This window comes from Oryctolagus cuniculus, chromosome 3 (genome assembly GCF_051225735.1).
Source record: "Oryctolagus cuniculus isolate XC-2025 breed Fujian yellow rabbit chromosome 3, ASM5122573v1, whole genome shotgun sequence".
Classification (NCBI taxonomy): Eukaryota; Metazoa; Chordata; class Mammalia; order Lagomorpha; family Leporidae; genus Oryctolagus; species Oryctolagus cuniculus.
In genome coordinates this window covers 152163312-152181745 of record NC_142869.1, presented here as the reverse complement: position 1 = coordinate 152181745, position 18434 = coordinate 152163312, and the positions used below count along the sequence as shown (strand labels likewise).

The 18434-nt window shown below is 39.0% G+C and overlaps 1 protein-coding gene across 5 annotated transcripts in view; it reads right to left on the bottom strand.

The window, feature by feature from the left end:
- The window catches only part of CAPZA2 (capping actin protein of muscle Z-line subunit alpha 2), a 68919-nt gene that overhangs the window by 26824 nt on the left and 23661 nt on the right, over positions 1 to 18434 (bottom strand). For 2 of the 5 annotated variants that reach the window (NM_001171021.1, XM_089327944.1), the window contains 2 exon segments: positions 881 to 932; positions 9835 to 9898. The exons of 2 other annotated variants lie outside the window; for them this stretch is intronic. In NM_001171021.1, coding sequence (NP_001164492.1) covers positions 881 to 932; positions 9835 to 9898 — 116 coding nt within the window. 5 annotated transcript variants of the gene reach the window in all.

Here is an 18434-nt window from a genome sequence, read left to right as displayed (position 1 = left end):
AACAAAGTGAAAAATACTGTTTGAGTACTAGTTATAGCATTAAATCTCAATGTACAGCACACTAAGGACAAAGCTCCTACATGAAGAGTAAATGCACAGTGACTCCTGTTGTTGACCCAACCAACAACTTGACACTCTTGTTTATGGCATCAGTAATCACCCTAGGCTCTTGTCATGAGCTGCCAAGGCTATGGAAGCCCCCTGAGTTCACCGACTCTGATCATATTTAGACAAGGCCATGGTCAAAGTGGAAGTTCTCTCCTCCCTTCAGAGAAAGGTACCTCCTTCCTTGATGACCCATTCTTTCCACTGGGATCTCACTCACGGAGATCTTTCATTTAGTTTTTTTTTTTTTTTTTTTTTTTTTTTTTTTTTTTTTTTTTTTTTTGCCAGAGTGTCTTGACTTTCCATGCCTGAAATACTCTCATGGGCAACTCAGCTGGATCTGCATGCCTTAAGGGCTGATTATGAGGCCAGAGTGCTGTTTAGGACATCTGCCATTCTATGGGTCTGCTGTGTATCTCACTTCCCATGTTGGATCATTCTCTCCCTTTTTGATTCTATCAGCTAGTATTTGCAGACACTATTCTTGTTTATGTGATCCCTTTGGTTCTTAGTCCTATCATTATGATCAATTGTGAACAGAAACTGATCACTGGGACTAGTGAGATGGCATTGGTACATGCCACCTTGATGGGATTGAATTGGAATCCCCTGGTATGTTTCTAACTCTACCGTTTGAGGTAAGTCAGCTTGAACATGTCCTGAATTGCACATCTCTTCTCTCTCATATTCCCACTCTTATATTAACAGTGATCACTTTTCAGTTAAGTTTCCTGATGACATTTTAGTTATATCAATATAATATGCAAGGACTTACTGTGCTGCTCCTTCCCTGAGAAGATTATCATTATTAAGCAGTAACCGGACATCTGCAAAACAAATATTATGTTTTCTATATTATTTTCAATGTCTAAAGAATGTAATGAATACAGATTATTTTTGAATCATGTATTAGCAACCCCTATGCATGAGCAAAATAATCGCAAGTCCATAAAACAGTATTAAGAAACGAAATAGGAAAACATGCCACTTCATATTCTTAATAGTAAATCCTGGCAGACTACAACATATCTCCAATGAACTAAAGTGAGTTAAGCAGCACCAGAAAACAGCGTGATAAGACATTCAGAAGAATCTGGACTATGCCTCATAGTCTGACAGTACAATCATCAGTTTCAAATGAATTGACTCTATAGTAAAGTAATTAAACAGGAAATAGTTTGTGACTAAAGTTCAGATACAAGCATTTCTGTCCTAAGAAAGCTCACATTCCAGCAACAAAGAATGTTTTATCTAACTTTATGATCTCATTTTGGTTGACTCTTAAAACTGTCCTAATTTTAGATTTAATTCTTGTGTAGACATTTGGCTATTAATCACTGAAATGTGACTTCAAAAATAACACTTTTTTTTTTTTTTTGGAAAACCCAAGCACGTTTCAAAACATTAAAAAAAAATCACAAATTTCACCAGAAAATAAAATTAAATTTCTTGCCTTTTCTTTCATTATTTTTCCTAACACTCTGCTATTTTACACAGTTGCTACTATAAAGGACATAAAACCATGTACCCTGATTTTTTCAAGAGTTGAAAGAAACACAACCTAAGTACCTCCCATTAAGAAACTGTCTAGGGGCTGGTGTTGTGACATAGCAGGCTAAGCCACTGCCTACAGTGCCAGCATCACAGATGGGTGCCAGTTCAAGTCCTGGCTGCTCCACTTCTGATCCAGCTCCCTGCTAATGCACCTGGGAAAGTAGTGGAGGATGCCCAAGTGCTTGGGTCCTTGCACCCATGTGGGAGACCCAGAAGAAGCTCCTGGCTTCAGCTTGGCCCAGCCCTGGCTGTTGCAATCATTGGGGAGTGAAGCAGAAGATAGAAGACCTCTATGTCTCTGTCTCTCCCTCCTTCTCTCTCTTGGTAACACTGCCTTTCATATAAATAAAATAAATCTTAAAAAAAAAAAAAGAAACTGGCTAAATATAATGGAACTATACTTTTACGCAGTATAAAACTAGCCAGTCATTAAAATAATGTAGGGGGCAGGTGTTTAACCTAGTGGTTAAGATGACTGCATCTCACATCAGAGTACATGGGTTCAACTCCTGGTTCTGGCACCTGATTCTGACTTCCTGCTAAGATCCTGGGAGGCACCAGTGATAGCTCAAGAAATAGGATACCTAACAATCACAAGTGATTTGGATTGAGATCCCAGCTCCTGGTTTTGGCTTTCCTCACTGTCGCCCGTCACTTAAGGCATTTGGGGAGTAAACCAATGGATGAAAGGGCTTACTTTGCCTCTCAAATGAATAAATTTTTAAAATAATGTGTGTGTGTGTGTGTGTGTGTGTGTGTGTATATATATATATATATATTTAACCATATGGAAACACATTCCTAATAAACAGGAAAGGGAAAATTCATCATGTATAGCATTATCATATTTATGTATTGTTATACTTTATTATATACATTGAGATATGCATTAGAAGTAGTTTATTCAAAGAGTAGGAACAAGAAGGTAGGATTTTGTGTGATATTTATTTATTTATTTATTTATTTATTTTACTTATTTGAAAGAGCTACAGGGAGAAGCAGACACAGAGAGAGAAAGAGGGAGGTCTTCCATCTGCTGGTTCACAACCGACATGGCTGCAACTGCTGGAGTTGAGCAGATCTGAAGCCAGGAGCTTATTCCAGGTCCCCCATGTAGGTGCAGGGGCCCAACCACTTGGCCATCCTCCGCTGCTTCCCAGGCACATTAGCAGAGAGCTGGATCAGAAGGGGAGCTGCTGGGACTCAAACCGGTGCCCATATGGGATGCCGTTGCTGTAGGTTGGGGCTTTAACCCTCTGAGCCATAGCGCTGGCCCCATTTAGTTCTTCTTTGAGCTTTGGAAATTTTATGACAATCAATCATTTTCACAAAAATAATAAAGCCATTTCTAAAGAAAAAACACCGCCTATTTACATGATTTTTTTCAGCAATAGCTCCAATTTTAAGAATCTCTTGCTATGGCCGGCGCCGCGGCTCACTAGGCTAATCCTCCACCTTGTGGTGCCAGCACACCGGGTTCTAGTCCCGGTCGGGGCGCCGGATTCTGTCCCGGTTGCCCCTCTTCCAGGCCAGCTCTCTGCTGTGGCCAGGGAGTGCAGTGGAGGATGGCCCAAGTGCTTGGGCCCTGCACCCCATGGGAGACCAGGAGAAGCACCTGGCTCCTGCCATCGGATCGGCGAGGTGCACCAGCCGCAGCGCACCGGCTGCGGCGGCCATTGGAGGGTGAACCAACGGCAAAGGAAGACCTTTCTCTCTGTCTCTCTCTCTCTCACTGTCCACTCCTGCCTGTCAAAAAATAAATAAATAAATAAAAAGAATCTCTTGCTAGTTACTAAATTAAATACTAATTTCATTTCTAAATCAACTGATTTTAAAATATGGAAGTTTCTGCCTAAAAATTATTTTTAAAATGTAGGAATTTATAGTTATAGCTATTATGCTGTATAGCAATCAAGTTCTGTTTGATAAATATGATTCTTTTATCTACAATATTTTAAACATAATTAAGAGTGGTATCACATGGCAATGTGTTTTTTCTAGTTTCAAATGGGAAAATAATTGAAAAGCAAAATCTATTTGATCCTATTAGCCCTACTCTTACAGAAGGAATTAGGCTATGCTTCCAAGCCAGGCTACACACCAGAGCTACAGTGTGGTAAGTTGGATGATTAAAACATGTAAGAGTATAACAGTACAGATTTCAGAGCCCCAGTTCAGAACTACTAATCAAGTTTTGAGAATGAAGATTAGAAATTCATGTTTCAATGACTCTAACAGAGACAGCCAAATAAATAGCACAGAAACCATATTTTATGACTTTGTAATTCTAAGATTTTTGGCATTTCTTAGAATCACTAATGCTAAGGTCTTCAACAAAAATAGTCATGGAAATAATTAAACTCATAAAAGATTTTTCCCTTCAAACACTTAATTATTTTTAAGCTCTAAAGCACCCTCTCAGTTAAAATTGATTAACTAGGCTCTATATCCCACTTACACATATTCTATAGCTCACTACGCACCCCAGGCCTACTTATGGCTCACACTAAATGACCACATTTACTGTAACTCAACACAGAACATATCAATTCAATGTTAATTCCAAATAAGACTTAGAAAACCAATTTCTAGGACACAGACATTCCTCTAGGACCTTCCTGAATAAAAAATATCCAGGGCATTTAATCCAGTAAGAGAACAATAACAGGAAAACTTTTCTTAGAATTTCCTTTTTTTTTTTTTTTTTTTTTTTGACAGGCAGAGTTAGAGAGAGAGAGAGAGAGAGAAAGGTCTTCCTTTTCCATTGGTTCACCCCCAAAATGGCCGCTACGGCCGGCGCACTGCGCTGATCCGAAGCCAGAAGCCAGAGCCAGGTGCTTCCTTCTAGTTTCCTATGCGGCTGCAGGGCCCAAGCGCTTAGGCTATCCTCCACTGCCTTCTTGGGCCACAGCAGAATCCGGTGCCCCGACTGGGACTAGAACCCGAGGTGCCGGTGCCGCAGGTGGAGGATTAGCCTAGTGAGCCACAGTGCTGGCCCAGAATTACATTTCTTGGATCTATGAATTGCACAGGAGTTTGGAGACTTTATTGCAGCTTCATCAATTATATGCTAATTTTGAAGCTAGAGAGGAGACCTTCTTGTTTTTATTAAGATTTATTTATTTGAAAGGCAGAGTTAAAAAGAGACAGAGATCTTCCATCCACTGATTCATTCCCCAAATGGCTGCAAAGGCCAGGGCTGGGCTAGGCCCAAGCCAGAAGCCAGAAACTCCATCTAAGACTCCCATGTGGGTGACAGCAACTCAAGCACTGGAATCACATTCCACTGCTTTCCCAGAGGCATTAGCAGGGAGTTGGATTCGACGTTGAGCATCTGGGACTCGAAAAGGGGCTCACATGAGATGCCAGCATCACAGGTGACAGCTTAACCTATTGTACCACAATGCCAGCCTGAGATACTATCTTCTTTAATTATCCAATCATCAACCATATTAACATAGATGTTGGTTATAAAGACTGAATATTTAAAATAGAAGTAGGGGCCGACGCTGTGGTGCAGCGGGTTAACGCCCTGACCTGAAGCACCAGCATCCCACATGGGCATTGGTTCTAGTCCTGGCTGCTCCTCTTCTAATCCAGCTCTCTGCTGTGGCCTGGGAAAGCAGTAGGAAAGCATGTAGGAGACCCAGAAGAAGCTCCTGCCTTTGGATCGGTGCAGCTCTGGCCGTTGAGGCAAATTGAGGAGTGAACCATTGGATGGAAGACCTCGCTCTCTCGGTCTCTCTCTCTCTGCCTCTCCTCTCTCTGTGTAACTCTTTCAAGTAAATATTAAAAAAAAAAAAAAAAAAAAGAATTAAATGACAGGAAGCAGAAATACTTTTGAATTTTCTCCAATTCCTATGTTTACTACTTAAGATTTTACTGTTATCTTAAGTAGAATTATTTTGATTTACAGATATCTTTTACAAAGAAAAATTCTCCATTCATTCTCTATGTGTAGTTCAGGGCCTGGCTCAGGAGAGGACCAAATGACAGACCCTGAACTGTCATAAGTACTTGTATGGATAAATCATATATTATAGTTTGTGCATGATTCAACAGATTCCCAATGGTAATCTTAACTTTATACAACTTTTGCCTCATTTCTTTACTTTCAAATCTAATCTTTTCTGAGGTAAGATTTCATTACTTTTTTTTTTTTTAATGATTTTATTTGTTTATTTGAGAGACAGAATTACAGACAGAGAGGGAGAGACAGAAAGAAAGATCTTCCACCCACTGGTTCACTCCCCAAATAGCTGCAAAGGCCGGAGCTAGGCCAATCTGAAGCTAGGAGCCAAGAGCCCCTTCTGTGTCTTCCACGCAGGTGCAGGGGCCCAAGCACTCGGGCCATCTTCCACTGCCTTCCCAGGCCATCAGCAGAGAGCTGGATTGGAAGAGCAGCAGCTGGGACACCAACTGGCAGCCATATGGGATGGCGGTGCCACAGGTGGAAGCTTAGCCTACTGAGCAGCAGATCCAGCACCATGCATTATGTTTTATAGTATGAATGAAAACTAGAAATTAAAATTCATCAAAAATGTTAATATGAATAATCTTCAAAAGTTCATGGAAAATGTGTATTATTAAAAAAAACTATGCATGGATTTCAACACTTTTTAGCACCAAAAATATACTAACTTTTTCTACCATGTCTGAACAGGATCTAGTTTGAGGCATTAAGGATAAGACACCAGTTTGAAAAGAGTTGCTAACAGAGCAATACAAATTCTACTAAAACTGCAGCAAGAACAAACATCAAATGTATAGTGAAGCTTGGATTGAAGAATGGGTAAGTCACTGACACTTTATGAAAGGTTTATGGGGAACATGGCCCAAAGAGAACAGCAGTTTAGAAATGAGTAACTGGAGGGGCAAGTGCTGTGGACTATCAGGTAAAGCTGTAGCCTGCAGTGCTAGCATCCCATATCGGCACCGGTTTGAGTTCTGGCTGCTGAGTTCTGGCTGCTCCACTTCTGATCCAGCTCTCTGCTATGGCATGGGAAAGCAGTGGAAATGGCCCAAGTCCTTGGGCCCCTGCACCTGCGTGGGAGGCCTAGAGGAAACTCCTGACTCCTAGCTTTGAATCAGCTCAGCTCCGGCTGTTGCAGCCATCTGGGGAGTGAACCAGCAGATGGAAGATCTCTCTCTCTCTGCCTCTGTCTCTCTGTAACTGCCTTTCAAATAAATGAAGGAAGGGCAGAAGGAAGGAAGGACGGAAGGAAGGGAGGAAGGAAGAGTGTAACTGGGGCCAGCATTATAGCATAGTGAGTTAAACTTCTGCCTGTGATGCCAGCTTCCCGTTTGCATGCCAATTCATGTCTGGTTGCTCCATTTCTGACCCAGTTTCCTGCAAATAGCCTGGGAAAAGTAGTGGAAGACAACTCAAGTGTTTGGGCCCCTGCCACCCATGTGGGAAATCTGCATGGAGCTCCTGTTTCTAAGCTTTGGTCTGGCTCAGCTCTGGTCATTGCCTGGAGAATGAACCAGTGGATGGAAAAATCTGTCTCTCCATCTGACTTTGAAATAAATAAATAAAATCTTAAAAAATAAACAAGAGAGAAATGAGTAATTCATTTTAAGGTACAAGACAAGGTTGCAGATGAAGCTCACAGAGCAAACCAATTTTTGAGGAAAATATGAATTTTGTTTGTGCTCTAAAAAAAGAGGACCAAAGATTAACAGAAGAAACAACAACCAACACCACAGGAATTTCAGCTGATTTCAGCTTACACAATTCTGACTAAAAAATTAAACTCTTTGTTCAATGGGTGCCTGTCACACCCAGGTCAGCTGCAGACAAGAGCAGAGCTTTCAAGGAAGATTTTAAAAAATGAGATCAAATTTTTGAAGCATTTCTTCCAAGAACTGTAAGAGAGATGAATGATAGCTTTACCAGTATGGTCCTGAAAACAAACCACAATCTAATCAATGGCTACCAAGACACAAAAGTAGTCCACTCAAAACAAGAGCAAACTGTCAAGAGAACAGGTCACAGAAATAAGTTTTTGGGATGCTCAAGATCCTTTGCTTGCTGGCATTCTGGAAGGCCAAAGGACAGTAACAGCTGCTTATTAGTAAAGTGTTTTGAGAAAGTTAACCAAAGGTTTGGCAGAAAAACACCTGAGAAAGAGTCACTAGAGAATCTTTCCACTGTAGCAATGCTCCTACTCGTTCCTCTCACCAAACAAGAGCAATCTTGTAAGAATTTCAATGGGAAATTATTAAACATTTTGTCTTACAGTTCGGATTTGGCTCTTTCTGACTTATTTTTGTTTCCCAATCTTAAAAAATATCTTTAAATAGAACACAGTTTTCCTCAGTTAATAATTTTTAAAAACACTGCATAGACATGGTTAAATTCCCAGGATCCTCATTCTTTAGTGATGTGGATGATATCATCACTTATAAGTGTTTTAACTTACTCATGTTTAGAAATAAAGTTTATATCTGTTAATTACATTTTTCTATAAACCTTTTCAAGTCCCCTGGTAGTTTCTTCTACAGTAGAGTATTTTAAAAATGGAACTAAAGAGCTCTGTATAAATTTTCTTTAAATTTAAGACATAGTAAAAGGGGCTGGTGCTATGGTGCAGCAGGTTAAAACCCGGCCTGCAGCACTGGCATCCCATAAGGGTACTGGTTCAAGTCCTGGCTGTTCCCCTTCTGATCCAGCTTCCTGCTAATGCGCCAGAGGATGGCCCAAATTCTTGGGCCCTGCACCCACGTGGGAGACCCAGAAGAAGCTCCTGGCTCCTGACTTCGGATCTGATTGGCTCCCGCTATGAACCAGCAGATGGAAGATCTTTCTCTTTGTCTTTGTTTACCTCTTTCTGTCAATTAAGTAAAATAAATCTTTAAAAAAAAAAAGACGACACAGAAGGGGATGGCACTGTGGAGTAGTGGGTAGGGGCGCCATCTGCAGTGCCAGCATCCTATATGGGCGCCGGTTCAGGTCCCAGCTGCTCCAATTCCGATCTAGTTCTTTGCTGTGGCCTGGGAAGGCAGTGGAAGATGGCCTGGGTGCTGTACCTGCGTGGGAGATGCAAAAGAAACTCCTGGCCCCTAGATTTGGACTGCCACAACTCCAGCCCTTGTGGCTCTCTGGGGAGTGAACCAGTGAAAGGAATACCTTTCTCTGTCTCTGCCTCTCTGTAATTTTGCCTTTCAAATAAATAAATATTTAAAAAATAAAAAAGGACACAGTGAAGGTCAAATATACATGAAGGAGAAATAACACATTTATAGCACTTGCAGGAATTTATTAAGGAACTTCTATAGATCATTTTCTGGGTGATTCTTTCAGCCATCAACCTTACTCCTGAAGAGCAGTTTTTACAGGTTTTATGGCAACCAGCAGACTGCAGAGACTTTTAAATTTCTGGTCTATAAGTGAATAATTATAAAAATGTCTGCCAATAAGGTTTAAAGAAAGCTATAATGTTCTCCCCTCTAGCTGTTCATATTAATCTAACAGATTTATTTTTAAAGGAAACACAAAAATGTATTTAAAATGAAAAACTTGTCCTCATTTTATTTTTTTGTTTTATTTGAAAGGCAGAGAGACAGAGAAGCAAACAAAGAAGAGAACTTGTATCTGCTGGTAACAGCTAGGGCTGACCCAAGACAAGGCCAAGAACCCAGAACTCAATCCAGGTTTTCAGGTGGCAAGGACCCAAGTACTTGAGTCATCACCTGCTGCCTTCCAGGATGTATATTAGCAGGAAGCTGGATGGGAAGTGGAGTAGCCTGGCTTTGAAGTAGGCACTCTGATGTGGGATACAGCCATCACAAGCAACAACTTAACCACTGTGCCAAATGCCTGATCCCTACTGTTTTTCTAAACCATTTAAGTGTTCTACAGGAGAAATCTACTCTATGTGCTTACATTTTTACTTGAATCAAACAATTTACCAAAAAGAAACTGCTTTATCAAAAATGATCACAAAATTTATTTTATTCTTTTAAAAAGTAATTTACTTAAGAAGAATTACCCTATATATCATAAGGACATAATATTCTAGCCATTACAAAATACAGATAGACACAAATTTTCATTGTAATTCAGAAAACATTTTTTATGTAGTCTTCTCAGATTCCTTTAGTAATACAGTTGTAAAAAAATAAAAGAATGCTAGATATACCAAGCCTTAGTATTATAAATTAAGCACTCACCATTAAATACCTCATTAAATTCTCCAGGAGGGGCATGGATGATGAATTTTGCTGCTATACGCACCTGAAAGAGAAATTAAGATATGAATGTTTCACAGTATAGGCCTCTACTAAGATAACAAAACTGTTTCAAGGTTCCACAGAAAATAGCTTAAAATTTTAAAGACAGCGACATTTCTTCAAACACCTTAACTACTGCTTTAATCATTTAATATAATCACAAGACACAGAGTGAATATAGATAAAATATAATGCAGCTAAGGATTCAAAGTTGCTACAGATAAACATTTTCTTATTTATTTATTTATTTATTTGACAGGTAGAGTTACAGTGAGAGAGAGACAGACAGAGATAAAGGTCTTCAGTTGGTTCATCCCCTCCAAATGGCTGCAAAAGCCGGAACTACGCTGATCCGAAGCCAGGAGCCAGGGTCCTCCTCCTGGTCTCCCATGCAGGTGCAGGGGCCCAGGAATTTGGGCCATCCTCCACTGCTTTCGCAGGCCACAGCAGAGAGCTGGATTAGAAGAGAAGCAACTGGGACTAGAACCTGTGCCCATAGGGGATGCTGGTGCCGCAGGCAGAGGATTAACCCAGTGACCCATGGTGCAGGTCCCCAGATAAACATTTTCTTACAAACAACTTTCTTTTAAACCTAAGTGAAAAGACGTCAATCACAAAAATTTTTATGTGTAAAGAAATGAGATACATTTAGCTACAAAGAAGAAAAATGATTTATTTATGTGTCTATTATAAAGAAATGAGATACATTTAGCTACAAAGAAGAAAAATGATGTATTTATGTGTCTATAATGTCACTAATTAGTGAAAAATACAAAAAGGAGGAGAAGAAGTAAGGTCTAAGTTTAAAAGGTTTAATATAACACTTGTTACATCTTGGGAAATTGTAATTCAGATAAGTGACAAACAGAATACCAACAAGTGTACTGACAGGCACATTTTGAAAGAATAAAGTATAATCTGATAGACAAATCACTAATGAAAAGGAATCTGAGGTTAAACAACAGGTTCCCTAAGGGCCTTTTGGTGTTGACAGTCAATTCCCAACCACACTACTGAGGCAGTGTTCCTGAAACCATCGAAGGCACAAGACCTTATCAGAAATGCAAATAAATGGGCCTCATCCCAACCAACTGAATCATAACCTCTGGCGACAGAGCACAGAAAACATCATTTAAACAACCTTTCCAGGTGAACTTTATGGACATACAGTAGTCACTGAATTAAGGCACCATCCTTGTCAAAAACAAAAGCCTTGCTTCATCTGCACGTTAACAGCACTTCCTTTGGTTTGATGTAGGAACTAATAATGGAAAGTAAAAGAAACAGGTATGTTTGTAAATAATGTTGTATGTGTGTATATGTGTGTGCCCAAGGACCCGTGTATCAAGTAAAAGAAACAGGTAGGGTTTGAATTAAGATGTTTCTAGATGTTTTGTGTGACAAGGTCTTCACAAGGTTAGAAAACATCTATTTAAAACAAAAGAAAATGCCTTTGGAGTATGGACTAGGAAGAAGTCTGAAGCAAAATCTATGATTACTGTTGGTTACCAATGATAGGTAACAATGAAACGATGAAAACAAATGATTATTTAAATTAGTGCTTACCAGGGCTGGCGCTGTGGTGCAGCGGGTTAACGCCCTGGCCTGAAGTGCCAGCATCCCATATGGGTGCCGGTTCAAGTCCCGGCTGCTCCACTTCTGATCCAGCTCTCTGCAATGGCCTGGGATAGCAGCAGAAGATGGTCCAAATCTTTGGGCCCCTCCACCCACGTGGGAGACTCAGAAGAAGCTCCTGGCTCCTGATCGGTGCAGTTTCATCCATTGTGGCCAATTGGGGAGTGAACCATCGGATGGAAGACCTCTCTCTCTCTCTCTCTCTCTCTCTGACTCTCCTCTCTATGTGTAATTCTGACTCTCAAGTAAAAAATAAATCTTTAAAAAATAAAATAAAATAAAAATAAATTAGTGCTTACCAAGCACATTATATTCTTCACTATTCACAATAATCTTATGGTGGTGGTTTCTACAGCATATATGTACATTTCTCAGATGAGGTAACTTAAGCAGAAGAGGTTAAGTAACTGTCAGTCTGATTCCTGAACCATAAGTTTTATTCACTACATTATGCTGCTGCTCAAATTCAAAATCATTGCCTTCCTAAATACAAATCTTGGATCGGTATTTAAATTGTCAACAGCAACAATTTAAACAAAATGCAAAAATTTCTTGAAAAACTTTTAAAAGTCCACTCAAGAAGAAATAGTCTGAACAGTTCTCTATTCAAGAAACTGAATTTGTAGTTTAAAATTTTAAACCAATAAAGCTCTGTGTTTTTTTTATCCCAAACATCTAAACAAAAAATTATACTGATTATACACAGCTTATCCTGGAAATGAGAAGTGAATACTTCCCAACACATTTCAAGAGAAGAACATTATCCTCTATCAAAATCAGACTAAAATAGTACAAGAAACACAACTTACAGACCAAAATCTCAAACAAACATAGGTACAAAAATCTTTAATAAAGTATTAACAAACTGAATCCAGGAATATATTGCAAAGATAATACATCACAACCAACTGAAGTTTATCTTGTTTCAGTATTTGAAAATGAATGGCAATAATTCACATCAACCAACAAAGAAAATAGTATGACTGTCAATAGACTGGAAAGATTATTGACCATGTTCAACATAGGCATAACCAACAAAGAACACCTTTTAGCACACTAGGGCAAAGAAGGGAATGTCCTTAATCTGATAAAAGGTATAGCTTCCCCACCCCCCAAAAAAGCCTATAACTATCATCATCTTTAACGGTGAAAGACTGGATGGTTTCCCTAAAATCAGGAACAACACAAAAATGTCTGCTTTCACTACTCCTATTGGACACCATCCTGGAGGTCTTAGCCAGAGCAATATGAAAAGGCAGACACATTGTAAAAGAATACATAAATAAATACAACTTCCTATTTGCAGACAACATGATTTTTTAAAGTAAAAATCCTAAGGAATCTAAAAGATAAGTAAAACAACTAGATATAAATCTAATAACATGTGTTTAGGATTTGTACATTGAAAACTGTATCATACACTGATAAAAGAAATCACAAAGAACTAAATAAATGGAAAGACACCCTATGTGCATGGTTCGGAAAACATAGATGCCAATTTTCCTCAAACTATTCCACAAATTCAATATAGGTTGAATCAAATCACAAGCAGGATTTTGGGGTATAGAGCAACAAGATAATTTTAAAACTGATGTTCTGTATATTTTATTTATCTATGCTTGAAGAATGTAATTAGTGAAGACAATTTTGGTATTAAATTAATACATCCTTCCCCATCATGCTAGCCAGATCAAACTGTCACTCTGATGACCCAAATACACACATAAAACACACACATCATGGCATTTTTTTAAAAAGGTTTTTATAAGAACATATAAGTGGTAATGAAATGTATTATTTCATACCATTAACAGTAAATATAAAGCAGTGAAGACAAAGGAATTAGAATAGCCAAAACAATTTTGGAAAAGTACCTGATTTCACTACTCTATATAACTCTAAACGTAAAACTGAAAAAGTGAAGAAAATTTTCATGATCTAAGCTTAGGCAAAAAATTCTTAGACATGACATCAAAAAACTGATAAGCTGAAACTCATCAAAATTACGTTTTTGATTTGTGGACTTCTACTCTGTAAATAGAATGAAAAGATATTACACACTGGAGAAAATATTGGTAAATTACAATCCAACAAATGATTTGTATTGAGAAAATATAAAGTATTGTCAAGACTCAATAATAAGAAAATAGTAAGCAAAAGATTTAAATTGACACTTCACCAGAGAATAAGTAACATAAAACAGATTAAGTGCTCAATATCATTAGTCACCTTGGGAACAAGCACTAGAACCATGAAATATTAGAACATCCCTAATAGAATAAGTAAATTAGAAAATACCAACAGCACACACGTATTGCTAAGGGTTCAGAACCATAGGAACTCTCATACATTGTTGTGGAAATGCAAAACTGGACAACCATATGGATAACAGCTTGGATATTTCTCTTTTTAAAAAAACTTATTTTTTTTGAAAGTCAGAGTTACACAGAGGGAGAAGGAAAGGCAGAGAGAGACAGAGAGAGAGAGCTATTCACTCAATCACTCCCCAATTGGCCATAATGGCCGGAGCTGGGCTGATCGGAAGCCAGGAGCCAGTCCAGGTCTCCCACATGAGTGCAGGGTCCCAAGGACTTAGGCCATCCTCTAGTGCTTTCCCAGGCCATAGCACAGAGCAGGGATCAGAAGTGGAGCATCCGGAACTCGAACATGCACCCACATGGGATGCAGACGGCGGCTTTACTTGCTATGACACAGCGCCGGCTCTGGATATTTCTTATAAAGTGAAGCACACACCCTATGAGACAACGATCACTCCTAGGTATGGACACTACAGAAAAGTAAACTCCAGTTCACACAAAAACTTATTCACAATTGCTCAAAACTGGAAGAAATCTACAACCCAGACATCCACAAACAGGTGAACAATACATCTAAACAATAGAACAATACTCTGCAAAAAAAGAACTATTAATATGTGACTTCAATGAATCACAAATGCATCATGCAGACTTAATCAATCCCAAAAGGTTACATAGTCCAAAATGGTGAAATAGGGAGGCAGCTTACCGCTCTAGTCTAGGGGAAGATAGTTTCAAAAAAAAAAAAAAAATTGTGGAAAAGTGGAGAATGCAATCCCAGGGAAGTATTAGGGAAAAAACAGCAGAGGAAACTCCACACAAATTAGAGGGACACTGTAGAACTATGTGGAGTGTGTGGATGTGCAGAACTCAGGACCCCAGCAGCCGAGAGCCTTGGCACCAGCTTTGGAGCCAGGTGAGAACAGACTGCAGCAGCCCAAACCACTGGCGATAAAGCTGTGGGAAGAGCCTGGCTTGAGTAAGGCTTGGAACACAGTGGGGGAAATTGTGCCTGCTAATCTAGAGGAAAAAAAGAGGGAGATGGGCACATTTCTCTCTCCCGGAGCACTCAGAACCAGTGTCCTTTAATTATCTGCAAAAAAAATTAAATACCTTGAATAAATTTAACCAAGGATCTCTATGATGATGATTATAAAACATTAAAGAAGCAGAATAAGACATACAAATAAGGGAAAATCTTCCCTGTTCGTGGATTGGAAGAACCAATATCATCAAAATGTCCATACTACCGAAAGCAATTTACAGACTTAGTGCAATTACAACCAAAATATCAAAGACAATCTTCTTAGATACAGAATAAATGATGCTGAAATTCATATGGAAACACAGGAGACTCTGAATAGCTAAAGCAATATTATACAACAATAACAAAGCCAGAGGCATTACAATACCAGATTTCAAAACCTACTACAAGGGATTTAAAATCAAAACAGCCTGGTATTGGAATAAAAACACATGGACAGACCAATGGAACAGACAGAATCACCAGAAATCAATGGAAGCATCCACAACCAACTTATATTTGACGAAGGAGCTAAAACCAATCCCTGGAATAAGGATACTCTTTTCCACAAATGGTGCTGGGAAAACTGGATCTCTGCATGCAGAAGAAGTATGAAGCAAAACCCTTACACCTTACACAAAAACCCACTCAACATGGATTAAAGACCTAAATCTACGACTTGATACCTTCAAATTATTAGAGAACGTTGGGGAAGCCCTGCAAGACACTGGCATAGGCAAAGGTTCTTGGAAAAGACCTGAGAGGCACAATCAAAGCTAAAATTGACAAATGAAATTAGATCAAATTGAGAAGCTTCTGCAATGCAAAAGAAACACTCAGGAAAGTGAAGCGGCAATTGATAGAATGTGAGAAATTATTTGCAAACTATGCGACTGATAAAGGATTAATAACCAGAATATATAAAGGGATCAAGAAACTTAACAACAAAACAAACAACCCAGATAAGAAATGGGCAGGACTTAAAAGGACATTTTTCAAAGAGGAAATCCAAATGGCCAATAGACATGTGAAAAAATGCTCAGAATCACTAGCCATTAGGGAAATGAAAATCAAAACCACAATGAGGTTTCACCTCACCCTGGTTAGAATGGCTTTCATACAGAAATTAACAAACAACAAATGCTGGGGAGCATGTGGGGAAAAAGATACCCTAATACACCATTGGTGGGAATGTAAACTGGTAAAGCCACTATGGAAGACAGTATGGAGATACCTCAGAAATTTGAATACAGACCTAACATATGACCCAGCCATCCCACTCCTGGGAATTGACCCAAGGGAAATGAAATCAGCAAATGAAAGACTTGTCTGTATTCCCAAGTTTATTGCAGCTCAATTCACAATAGCTAAGAAATGGCATCAAACCAAATGTCTATCAACTGAAAACTGAATAAATTATGGTATATGTACACAATGGACATAGCAATAAAATGAAAAAATGACATTCTGTTGTTTGCAACAAAATGGATGCAACTGGAAAACATTATACTTACTGAAATAATCCAGTCCCAAAAGGACAAATACCATATGTTCTCCTTTATCTGTGATAACTAATAGAGCACCTAAAAAGTAATGTATAGAAGTGAAATTGACAATTTGAGATGTCATGACTTGAAGCAACCATTGCTGTGACTGTTGAGTAATAGGTTTTTTTCATAATATTTTTTGAACTCTTTACTTAGTATAATCTTACATGTAAAGAGTTAATTGAAAATAGATTTTAGTAAAAAAATAAGAATGGGAATAGGAGAGGGAGGAGGAAGAAGGGTGGGAGTGCAGGTAGGGTGGGAAGAATTACTGTGTTCCTAAAGTTGTATTTATGAAATGCATGAAGTTTGTATACCTTAAATGAAAGGTTTCTGGGAGACAAAAAAAAAGTTACATATTAGATACCACAGAGTTATACCTATATGACTTTCTCAAACAAGTACAACAAGGGAGAACAGATGAATGGTTGCCAGGGGCTGAAATATGGGTGGGGAAGGATGTGATTACAAAAGTATAAAGGCGGGAATAGAAGAAAACAGAAGAGCTTTTTGGGGTGATGCACTATAATCTGTATTTTGGTAGTGGTTACTTTCATCCATACAATGTTAAAAGTCATCCAAGCCGGCGCTGCGGATCACTAGGCTAATCCTCCGCCTGCGGCGCTGGCACACCGAGTTCTAGTCCTGGTTGGGGTGCCAGATTCTGTCCCGGTTGCTCCTCTTCCAGGCCAGCTCTCTGCTGTGGCCAGGGAGTGCAGTAGAGGATGGCCCAAGTCCTTGGGCCCTGCACCCCATGGGAGACCAGGAGAAGCACCTGGCTTCGGATCAGCGCGGTGCGCCGGCTGCAGCGCGCCGGCCGTAGTGGCCATTGGAGGGTGAACCAATGGCAAAGGAAGACCTTTCTCTATGTCTCTCACTGTCCACTCTGCCTGTCAAAAAAAAAAAAAAAAAAAAAAACCATAAAAAAAAAAGTCATCCAAAAAGAGGAGAGTTCTTTTACCATATGCTAATTAAAAATAAAATATTTTGTTTTCTCAAAAATTATTTTTCTTCAAAAATGTTTGAGAGTACTATTGCAATTAAAAGGCAACATATAAACACTAATTATTTTTTAAAAGGCAAAGGTTGGGGCTGGCGCTGTGGCATAGCAGGTAAAGCTGCCACTTGCAGTGCCGGCATCCCATTTAGGCGCCGGTTTGAGTCCTGGCTGCTCTACTTCTGATCCAGCTCTCTGCTATGGCTTGGGAAAGCAGAAGATGGCCCAAGTCCTTGGGCTCCTGCATCCACATGGGAAGATCCAGAAAAACCTCTTGGCTTCAGACTGGTGTAGCTCCAGCCGTTTCGGCCAATCAGGGAGTGAACCAGCGGATGGAAGACCTCTCTCTCTCTCTCTCTCTCTGCCTCTCCTTCTCTCTCTCTGTAACTCTTTCACATAAATAAATAAATCTTTAAAAAATAAAATAAATAAATAAAAAGCAAAGGTGGAGCAAGTGTGGAGGACTGTGCATGCTAAAACCACAGTGGCTTTATTAAGATTACATAAAATCTTCACCTTATAATCCCTCTCCTCCACTGAGATAAGGAGTTGTTAGAAAGCATTTAAATCGAAGTCTTAAACACTATCATAGGCAACAAAAATTATGACAACATGTTGATAAATACAAATACTTATTTGAAAAAACTTTAAGAATTTGAGGTGATTATTTTTAACATTCTTAATAATTTGTACACTACATTTAAATTGGCAAAATACTGACAGCATGCAGTAAACACTAAGTGATGTAGTTAATTAGCTGTTGAGCTTTAAAAATTTTAGTCGTTTCCAAAACAGGCATATAATATATAAAATTTTAGTTCTGATTTTTCACCAAGGAAGCAAAAATAATTTTTATCTTTTTCCAAAAAACTTCTTTTTGTCTTTGCATACATTTGCACTAAATGTACAAGTAATTGGACTCCCAAAATACACAGAAAGTAAACAGTGGTTCAGAAGTAGTGCCATTAAGGGTGGGAGGTCAAGGGAGCTGACTGGCTGAAAATCTAAAACACAACTTG